Source organism: Propithecus coquereli, unplaced genomic scaffold (genome assembly GCF_000956105.1).
Source record: "Propithecus coquereli isolate 6110/MARCELLA unplaced genomic scaffold, Pcoq_1.0 Scaffold3, whole genome shotgun sequence".
NCBI lineage: Eukaryota > Metazoa > Chordata > Mammalia > Primates > Indriidae > Propithecus > Propithecus coquereli.
The window spans coordinates 12,494,786-12,505,587 of record NW_012148618.1 but is presented as its reverse complement, the minus strand read 5'-3'; the positions used below and the strand labels follow the sequence as shown (position 1 = coordinate 12,505,587).

General features: G+C 42.5%; 2 protein-coding genes across 7 annotated transcripts in view; one reads left to right on the top strand and one right to left on the bottom strand.

The window, feature by feature from the left end:
* Positions 1-9,196, bottom strand: part of NUSAP1 (nucleolar and spindle associated protein 1) — a 27,584-nt gene extending 18,388 nt beyond the window's left edge. For 5 of the 6 annotated variants that reach the window (XM_012649204.1, XM_012649205.1, XM_012649206.1 and 2 more), the window contains exons 1-2: positions 9,075-9,196; positions 2,262-2,330 (exon numbers count right to left, since the gene is read on the bottom strand). In XM_012649204.1, the coding sequence (XP_012504658.1) occupies positions 2,262-2,330; positions 9,075-9,167 (162 nt within the window). In that variant the 5' untranslated portion in view covers positions 9,168-9,196. The remainder of the gene's footprint in view (positions 1-2,261; positions 2,331-9,074) is intronic. The other variant, XM_012649209.1, reaches the window with a different exon arrangement.
* Positions 9,197-9,534: 338 nt separating this feature from the next.
* The window catches only part of OIP5 (Opa interacting protein 5), a 38,635-nt gene continuing 37,367 nt past the window's right edge, over positions 9,535-10,802 (top strand). Inside the window, exons 1-2 of the mRNA XM_012649238.1 lie at positions 9,535-9,856; positions 10,127-10,193. Of these exons, the coding sequence (XP_012504692.1) occupies positions 9,535-9,856; positions 10,127-10,193 (389 nt within the window). The remainder of the gene's footprint in view (positions 9,857-10,126; positions 10,194-10,802) is intronic.

The window sequence follows — 10,802 nt, the reverse complement described above, 5'->3', positions numbered from 1 at the left end:
TTTTTAGTAGAGACGGGGTCTCGCTCTTGCTCAGACTGGTTTCGAACTCCTGAGCTCAAACAATCCACCCGCCTCGGCCTCCCAGAGAGCTCGGATTACAGGCGTGAGCCACCGCGCCCGGCCTAAATTCTAATTTTTTGAACTAATACATACATATGGCTAAAAAAAATTAAATCAAACAGTAAAGAAGTCATTATAATGAAAAGCAATTGGTTCTCTGCCCACCCTTGCTATTTGTAAGACTTAAAAGTTCAGGTGGTTATTTAATACATCACTAGTGATTTGCTGATGGGATATTTGTATTTTCAACAGCTATTTTAGTGCCTATCACGTGCTAAAATTTAGCTTATTTGTACTCTAATGTTGCCATCTTCTTCCTAATCACTCTATTAGTTACCTTTGCAGCTATAGATATACCTTTAAAATCTTGTTCCACAATTACAGGCAATATATCCTGTAAGTCAGAGATATTAGCATCTTTATGTGTCCTTGTACCTCTTGTCTTCCTTTTACTGCTCAATTGCTGTCATCTATTCATTCTAAGTATCAAAGTTAATGATTCTCCTGTACATACTGAGCTGAGAACCACAATATAAAATATGTGTGTTAGGAGTAAAAGAATAAAGAATGGAAGGCCTTAGACAGAGGTGAAATATTACAAAAGTGGAATGGTTCCAAGAGATGTAAGGTCCAGGATATGTCCAAAGAAGTAGATGGCTGACGAAGAGTAGAAACAAAGGTCATTAGAGTTAAGGAATAAGAAGGCCAAGGTAGTAAAAAGAGACATACAGATGGACCTTTGAACTCATCCAAAATAAGGTCAGGACATAAGGCAATGACAATGAGACAGGGAATGCTAGAGAGCAACTAGGAGGTCAGCAGATAAGAGATTAGAATAGGTGAGCATAAGTTTCAAAGGAACGGGAATTTTTACATGAGAATAGAAAAATCCTATCTGGATCCCACTTTTAAAGTATCCCCCACCACCCCATAGTAGTATAGGGATAGGTCCTGTAATTGGTTTAAATACCTGTTATTGTGACTCCCAGAGATGTCCTATTTTAATCCCATGTACCCAAACCATGGTATGGGAGTCTGACAATGATCAGGGAGCAGGATGTTCATTCCTGAATGGACCGTGATGTACCCTCTAACTCACTTGTCTAAATCTAAGACTGAAGAGGCATACCTGCTTCAGTTGAGGCAATGGCCAGCACACATCCAGACTAACATAGTCAGAGCTGTTCCAACTCATATATTTAAGGCTTCTAGAAGAGCCACTGTCACCCTCGCTTAAATATAATACACAACTGTGCACTTCTCAGATGATTTTGGGGTCTGGAAGCTTATACATCTCTCTATCCTAGGTAACACTGAAGATCTCTTTGCCACGTATCTGGACTTTGCTGACTTGCCTCTGTATTCTTAAATAAACTCTTTGATTTACCCAAGTGATGTCTACATCAGGTCTGTAAGCTCATTATTAACAGATTCACCACTTAGGAATCCTGTATCTGATTGAATTTTGATTATCACATCCTGTTCTTATAAAATTTTTAAATGTGTATAAATTAGAAAACAGAGGAAGAAGTTAGATTTTCAGTTCATGTTTATATTTACCTTCACTTTCAGATATATAATCAATCTTTCCAAGGCTGAGTCCTTAAGGCCTTTCAACATTTCCCTCTATTTCAAGTTAAGAATCCTGGCCCTTGATCTATTTTAGGTGTCATGACTTATCAAAAATCTTTGGCATTGGTCTGAGGCAGCCATGACAATCTCTCCCATCAGCAGTGGTTTACAGCTTACAAGTAAGTCACTTTCACAATCCCTACCTTCATTTGATTCTTACAACACTCAATTCAGCACAGCAGATATTATTTCCATTTAAAAGAGGAGTTTTAGTTTTCCAAAGTCACAAAGAAAGAAAAGAGAGCTGCTACTTCACCTGGGGCTTTCTGACTTCAAATCCAGTTACCTCCCTACTCATCACGCCATCTCTCATCACATTTGGCAACTAGTACTTAGCCTTTGTATTCATATAAGAACATCTTATCCAACAGATTACTTGCCTCAAGGCAGTTTTACCATTCATAACAAATAGTTATTATGAAAGGATTCAGTCCCTGGCACTATTACCAGTAATGATCTCTTTGGTAATAAACAGCATGTCTTAAATCATCACTAGTTATGTGTTAATTGCTCATTACCTAAATATGATTGTTTTGCTAGCTAATAGGTTATGATGAAAAATTACTCACCTGATTCTCATTTTCTTTTTTTGCTTCATGTTTAAGGTGGGCTTTTAAGGCTTTTAACAACTTGTCTGCCTGCAAAAATCAAATAAACAGGGAAGATACATTGAACATTTTCTGTTTTTGTATTCAGATGTACTCTTGTCAGACTGTAGGTCTAGAACTATGACCTAGATAAACTGGTCCTTGTCCTAAGGGATTTCATGCCTGAGTGGGAAAGTCAGACAAGGAGAGAGGCAATTGCAATACAGTGGGGTAAGTACCCAAGGCAGGAGGCTCAGGCTATGAGAGAACGTAGGTGGGCTTGGCCCCAGGCCAGTTCTCAGATAAAGATGTGTTGTCTCTAGCTGCTGAGATCTGAAAAATGAAGGAGAGTGAGTCAGAAATAGAGAAAAGGGTAGAGAAATAGCATAGCAAGGCAATGCCAATGGTGAAGTTTGAGGAACTTAAGTTCAGTGCAGCTGGAGCATGGAGCTATTGGAAGGAATGGTGAAAAATAATGTTGGGAAAGTGGGCAGGGGCCTGACCTTGCCAGGCCTTGCAAACCTCTTAAGAGTGTGAACTTTACTCTTAGGGAAAAGGGCAGTCTCTGAGGAGTTTGCAGCAGGGCTGTGGGTGACCAGTTTCAGATTACTCAGAATGATCACTCTGGTTTCACAATGTGCAGGATGCATTCAATGGGGATAAGATTAAAGACAGGGAAACAGCCAGGAGGCTGTCGTAGGAAAGCAGAGATGCTGTGGCCTGAAGTAGAACAGGGCTAAGGCAGCATGGATGGAGTCAAAACCTTCTTAGGAAGTAAAATTAGTACAAACGTGGGAATTGAAGAATAGGGAAACTTTGTAATGCCCAGGTTTCTGGCTTGGGCAGCTGGTGGGACATGGTGGGGGTCCCTAAGATGTGGAATGCAAAAGGTCCCTGGTGGGAAGGGAACTCCTAGCTTCTCTTCCCATCTTGGGAAACCTTCCTTTCTTGTTCTTTCTTGAAAGAGGAATATTGATCTGATTGGTTACATTTTCCTGTGCTTTAAAAGGTCAAGTATATTGGTTGAGCTCTCTTTTCTTCCTCTTCCGTCCAGCCATGCACTTGAGGGCCAGAGACATCCTTTTCAAGGTGGGCCCGCCACTGGGCTTGGCTCTTTTCTTCTCACAACTTTTTTTATTAGTCATGTGCCCGGTAAAGAATGGCAGAGATCTTGATACTTGGTTTGGGCTTTAGGGGACAGGAGAGGTTTTGCTTAGGGTGTGAGCCTAAGCCACATCCTACAGCCCACTTTATCAGAATTTTCTGTATAACAACAGGTACCATCTCAGCTAGTAATAAAGTGGTACCTTATTTCCTACTTGTTCCTTGAACTGCTCTTGAGGGTCTTCTCTGGGAAAGAGGTGATTGGCAAGGCAGAATTCAGGCATCCTTGATCATTCTGACTCTAATACCTTCTTAACATACCATCAGAATGTCACCAAACATGCAAGAATGCTGAAGTGAGGTACCTGTGGCAGAATCAAGTAAGGACATTTAGCAGGTTAAATGATCTGGGCTGATACTCAAGAGTTGTGCTGAAGGTAGAGATGTTAGTTATCAGCACGTATTCATGCATTCCTTTGACAGCATTTATTGTGCTTCCAGGCACTAGCGAAGACAGTGGTAAACAAAACAGACAAGGTGTCTGCCCTCCAGGAGCTTCTAGTGGTGGACTAGTTGGAAAACAACCTATTAACCAAGTAAGCTAGAAATTAATGCTATGACATCAGGTGCTATAAAGCAAAAATACAACTGGGTGACTGGGGTAGGAGGGGGTGCTATCTGAGTTAGGATGGTCAGAAAAGGCCTCTCCGAGGTGGTGGCGTGAGCTGAGATGTGAATGAGGAAAGGGGCAGCAGGTGAAGTTGTGGGGAAAGAGCACTCCAAGCAGAGGGGACAACAAGCAGAGAGGCCCTGAGATGGACTGATGAGTCAAGGAACAGAAACAGCCGCTGTGGCTGGAGCCTGGAGAACACAGGTGCATGGAGGGCAGGGAGATCAGAGAGGTGACTGAAAGCTGGGTCAAGTAGATTTATAGGCCACTGCAAGGAGTATGGATTTCTTCCCCCTAATTTATTAGAAAAATATCAGGCCTATAGAAAAGTCAAAATAATGTAATAAACACTCGTACTCTCCACCTAGATTTGACAATCATTGTCTTGTATTTGCTCACTGTATTAATATATATTTCTTGCCAAACTATGTGAAAGTTCTAGACATCATGATATTTTACCACTAAATACATGAACCACATCTAAAGATAATGGGAGATTCTCCTATATAACCTCTAATGCATTATTGTACCTATGAAAGTAATAATTTCCTAATATTACCTAATACATAGCCCATAATGAAATTTCCTTGTCTCCAATTTTAACTGTTTTATTTAAAAAAAATTTCCCTCCAAATCAGGATCAAACCAAGCTTCTCTCATTACATTTGGAAGAGTTTAGATTTTATTTTAGATGTGAAAGAAGACATTGGAGGGCACTGAGCAGAAAAATGACATGTTCTATGTTCTAAATATCACTCTGACTACCAAGAGAATACCATTAGGAGGCAAGAGTAGAGGCAGCAAGCCCCGTATGGAGACTGAAGCAGTGGTCAAGAGATGAGAGTGCTAAGGCCCAGGTTTGCAGCACTGGGCATGGTACCCAGAGGTCAGTTTCACGTGTACTCGGGAGAAAGTGCCAAGAAGGATGAGCGGGTGTGAGCAGGGAAGTGAGGAATCAAGGATGATCCAAAGTGGGCCTGAATCATATACTGAGATGGAGAAGAGATCGTCAGTGTTTGGAACTCACCATGCTGTCAAAGCAGCAGCTCAGAGGAGAGCGCCTACTGGAGATGTGGGTTTGGGAGGCATTAGCCTCTTGATGAATTTAAAGTTATGGGAGTAGATGAGATCACTAAGGGAGAGAGCACAGTTGGAGAAAAGGCCAAGGAACACTGCTAAGCATTCCACATTTAGAGATCTGGCAGAGGAAGAAGCAGCCAAGTAGACTAGAAAGAAATGCTAGTGAGACAGGAGGGAGTGAAATATCAAAGAAATCTAGACAGAAAGTGGTTGGAGCAGACAGGAGTGTTCAATCATGCCAAATGCTACTGATAGGCAAGGGTAAGGATAGAGATGGACCACAAGCTTTGTAAGATGGTGGCCTCAACAAGAGCAATTTCAGTAGAAAAGACTAGGGAAATGGGGCAATAGATGGAAGACCATGGGTCAGGAGAGGATTTTTGATTTCTTTTTTTTTTTTTTAAAGATGAGTGATATTAAAACATGACTGCATGCTTTATGGCAATGAGCCAGCAGAGTGGGAGAAACTGATGCAGGAGAGCCGATCTCATTGCAAGAATGTAGTCCTAGTGGAGGCAAGAGGGCCCAGGATTCTCAGCATAAATGGAAAGGTTGCCCTTAGATACAGCCTCTTACTATAATGGGTGGGAAGGAAGAGTACTTGGTGCAGGTGCAGACCAGCTAGAGGGTTTGGTGATGGAAGGATGAGGTAGTTTTCAGCTGATTGTTTCAATTTTTTCATGACCTATGAGGAAAAGTCATCAAGGGAGGAAAGGGAGCCAAGTTGAGTAGAGAAGATAGGAAATAGTTATCCTCAAAAATGGGAAAGTTAATGACTAACAAGAAAATGTTGGAGGATCATATGACCATTTTAAGATTTAGAGTCATATATTTAAAATAGGTTCAGTCAACAAAGTTAGGTGGTTTCTCTAGCCAGTCAGCTGCATAGCTTTACGCAAGGATTATGCACAGCTGAGTTTTATTAGGCCTGGGCTTTGCCAGGTTGAGTACAGGGAGAAGCAAGGAAGTGGCAATAGTGCCAGTCTTTGTATTATAATTTAAGCTTGCAATAAGGGAAATGAGGGCATGAAAGAGGAAAGGGCCAGTGGCCCCACAATAAATATTATAACTGACTCCCTCATTTTGTTTTACCATCAAGAGAAGTGTCTCAAAAGAAAGAGCTAATGTTTTCTCTTTTAAATTTATTTATTTATTTTGAGACAGGTTCTCACTCTCTTGCCAGGGCTAAAGTGCAGTGGCATCATCATCATAGCTCACTGTAACCTCAAACGATCCTCCTGCCTCAGCCTCAGCTTCTTTTCTTTCTTCTTTTTTTTTGTCCCCCTTTTAAAAGACAGGTGTCTCCCTGTGTTGCTCAGCCTGGTCTTGAACTCCTGGCCTGCCTCGGCCTCTGAAAGTGCTAGGATTACAGGCATAAGCCACCTTGCCCAGCCTAAATTTAACTTTAACAATATCATACGGGTGGAATTTATTTAAATTGTATTTTGTTGGGCAGGCATGGTGGCTCATGCCTGTAATCCCAGCACTTTGGGAGCCTGAGACACCCCCCTCCTCTACAAAAACAAACAAACAAACAAAAAAGCAGGGTGTGTTGGCAGGCACCTATAGTCCCACCTCCTCAGGAGGCTGAGGCTGGAGGATCTCTGAAACCCAGGAGCTCAAGGCTACAGTTAGCTGAGACTGCCCAGCTACACTCCAGCATGGGCAACAGAGTGAGACCCCATCTCTTAAAAAAAAAAAAAAAAATCGTGTTAAGTTTTAATCAAATTTTGATAATTTCTCAGAGCAATTTATTAAGTTTTTTGCTATGTTCTTGGAATTTAAACAGGCAATTGATTTAATGAGCTTGAGCTGTACCAACAGTAAATAATTTAAAACATCTTATTACAGAAAATTTCAAACATACACAAAAGTAGAGAGAATAGTGTAAGGAACCCCCATGGATCTATTACCAATTTCAATAATTATCAACATTCTACTGTTCTTCCTTCTAGTTCCCCCCTCTTTTCTTGGAGTATTTTACAGCAAATTTATAGGCACTATAACATTTCTCTTATAAATACTTGATATATATTACCAAGAGATAAGGACTTTTAAAAAAAAGTTAACATAACCATTATCATACCCAACAAAGTAAATAATACCTTTTACACTAGACCAAGTTTAATTTTCCTCAGTGGGCTCAAAAGTGTCTTTGGTGGGTTATAATAAAGCCTCATATGGTCAAGTTCGCCTGAGAAATAGTACATTCCAACAAATATTTATCTACACCTACTATATGACAGATATTGCTAGGCAGGCAGTGGGTTCTGTAGTGAAAAGACATACTGTATTACCCCACAGCTATGAAAACTGATTAATTGGCTACCCCAGATCAAGTGCCTCAAGAGACTATGATAGGTAGGACTTTGGGGAAAAAAATCTAACTTGCTGGAGCTTTTCAGAGATCCAAATAGTTGTGGTGCCTTAACGTTAGCCAGAGCTCTGAACTCAGGTGAGAAACCTCCACGAAACTCTTGCCAACCTAACTACCTTCTGGTGCATTATTCTAACACTGCCAAGAAGAAACTGTAAATAGCTGTGAGTAATTATTCAGCATCTCCTACATAAAATGTACTGCAGTTAGTGCTGTGAAGACTCCCAAGTTGGATGGATGAAATCCCTGTTCAAAGAACTTTACTTTTAGTAGAGAAGATAACATACATACAGGATTGCAAGGTGAAACCTGGCAGGTGCTCAAATATAGTACTTGAAAATAAACTGCTTTAAAATCACAGATCGCTTCTTGGCTAAGATCAAGTGTAGTATCTGTTCTTATCAGTTTAAAAGCCCAGAGGGCTCCTGGGATTACTGGAGCAGTAGACATGTGGCCAAGGGAATGAAGAGCAGGGGACCAGGAGCCAAGTCAGTGATGACATTTTGTTTAGACCGTGAAGGGTAATTGAAAATTATCCATGCAGATAAAGGAGGAGAGAAAAGGGGATCTGAGGCCAAAGGGTCAAAATGAGCAATGGCACAAAAATGGACAAAAGTGCCAAGTGTTCAGGGATGCAGCCTTGGATAAAAGATTTCATTCATTCAGCAAAAATCCTAAAGTATTTTAAACTAAGAAATTAAGGCTTTGTTCATGAAGTATTAGGGAGCTATTAACCACTATAGCCCAAAAATATCCCAAAGGACACTCCCCAACAGGTACCTGAGCCTGAATTATTTTGTTTAAATCATTCGAAAACATTTATGATGACTGATACAGGCATTCATTCAGTGTAACTGTCACAGCCTGCACGACAAATATCCAGAGGACACATTAGTATTATGTGGGAAATATCAGCTAGAATATATAAAACTCCAATCCCATATTGAAACCCCACAGTTTCCCCTAACATCTTGCAGCCTCAGAGTCAAAGACCTTAGCGGTTTTGAAAGAGACCGCCACAACAGAGATCAATAAATAAACGCTTATGCTAGATCAAGGTCGAGTTATAAAAATTTATGCCCTGGGGGTGGCCCCCTAAAAGTCATTTTTTCTGTTAGGTCCCTCAGTAAAATATCAAGAGATTACGGGCACTATTACAATTTACCGAAGTGTTATTGTTTGGAGTTTTCCAGAAGCTGAGTCAATTATTTGTTCAACTGCCTTAAAATTAACCGGCATTTCTTGGGCTTTTGGGGCCTGCGTTTCGTAATCAATACCCTGAGAAGTATCGTAGAGTACTTCCAAAAAACCCAAACCAATCAACCCTTTCGGAGCAGAGGCCTATGTGAGCCCCTAGAAGAGTCAGCCTCAAAGGAGGTGAAAACTTTGGCTCCTCTTCCGTTTCGCAGAGTTCTAACTGGGACCACCGTGAACCAAATCTACCGGCGGGGACAGCTACCTCAGCCCGCTCAGTCCCTGCGCTCAGTCCCTGCGGAGCAAATCTCCCCGAGGCCGCGAAATTCCTACACCGCCCGCCCAACGCTTTGCACCGCCAGCTCCGTACCCTTAGATTAGCCCGGAGGCCCAGGCTCTTGGCTAAGTTCTGCAGGTCACTGTACTTGAAGGAGTCCAGCTCCTCCAGGGAGGGGACGGTCATCGCGATCCGCAATCCAGTCGATCCGCAGAGGACGGACAACCGAATCTAAGCAGCACCGTTCAAAACTCTGGCGCCACTCTCAGCTTTGACCAAGTAGGACTTTATAGTCAGTTTAAATGAAGAACATTGCACTTCCATTGGATGAAAATGTCTGGAAGGCGGGGTCTCTGACCCCGTAAACCAATAGAAAGGCTGATTTCGCGCCTCAACTGTCGCCCGCTCGTCCCCACGCCTCACCAACACGCAGGCGCTGAAGGGCCTGTAAGGCGGTGGAGCCCACAGCCCATGATGTCCAATGAGGACCCAGGAACCGTGTTTGAGGCGGGGCCTGGTGCGGGTTCGAAACGGAGGCGCCTGTTGCTGGAAGATGGCGGCTCGGCCACAACGGCATCGCTCGCGCCGTGAAACGCTGCCTGAGGGTGACTTTAATGATGGAGCTAGGAGGGCAATTGACGAACCTTCTTTGACAACTTCCATGGAGTGGGACACGCAGGTAGTGAAGGGATCCTCGCCTCTAGGCCCCGCAAAGCTAGAGGCGGAGGAGCCTGCCACTGTCCCGCAGCTGCCGTGGTGGCTGGAGCCCGAGAGGTGCGCTGTGTTCCAGTGCGCCCAGTGCCACTCCGTGCTGGCCGACTCGGTGCACTTCGCCTGGGACCTGTCGCGGTCCCTTGGGGCCGTGGTCTTCTCCAGTGAGTTGGATGCGGCGTTTGGGAAAGGCGGGCCTGAGGGGGTGTTTCGGTTTTCTTCACTGGGTGGCTGAAAACCAGCTGGGGAAGAAAACGGGATGAAGATTTGTAAGGACATTAACCCCTTGACTTGGGGGGTAGGGGCGGGAAATGGGGGAGTCTTTTCTTGATTTTTCTTTTTTTTTAATGACCACGATGAGTCTGTCTAGGGGGGAGGATTTCTATTTCAAGGCCCGCAGAAGTACGGATTCTGACCCATGTTTGTCTTTCTAGGAGTCACAAATAACGTCCTTTTGGAAGCGCCCTTCCTGGTTGGCATTGAAGGTTCGCTCAAAGGGAGGTATGTATTGAGAATTCCCGATCGGTCTTTAGTTCCTGACCTAAGACTGAGGACCGTGGAACTGACGTGTGCGAGGAGAAAACAGTTTGTTCCTATGTTGTGCTAGAAGAAAAGGTTATTCCATTCCTACGGTATATTTGAAGGATAGGAGGCTGCTTTTACCTCTTTGACTTTTGTACAAACTTGATGTATTAATGAAATGGAAAAGTTATATTAATATTTGTGTTTAGGTTTTAAGATCTTTCTGAGGGTTACATCTCCCTAGTGGCATGTACAAGTGAAGTGAGGCTAAGAAAGGTATGTCTAGTAGTGGAAAAAAGAGAAAATATCCTTTTGGTTTATAGTGAGAATAACATACTATAAATTACAGTCCTGTGAGATACTGGGACTTCTAAGTTTGCATTTAATGTGGAGGTTGTAATAAGCTATGGCAAGTCTAATTCTTCTGTAACCCCAGAAACTGGGGAAAAACACAAGTTGAATGTTATGTACTTTAATACTGCCTTGTAAACTTTGCATCTTGCCAGTACTGTGATTTACAAGTGACAAAGTACTCAATGAGTTCGGAATTACAAGGCTCCTCAATTTTTTTTTTTTTTTTTTTTTTTT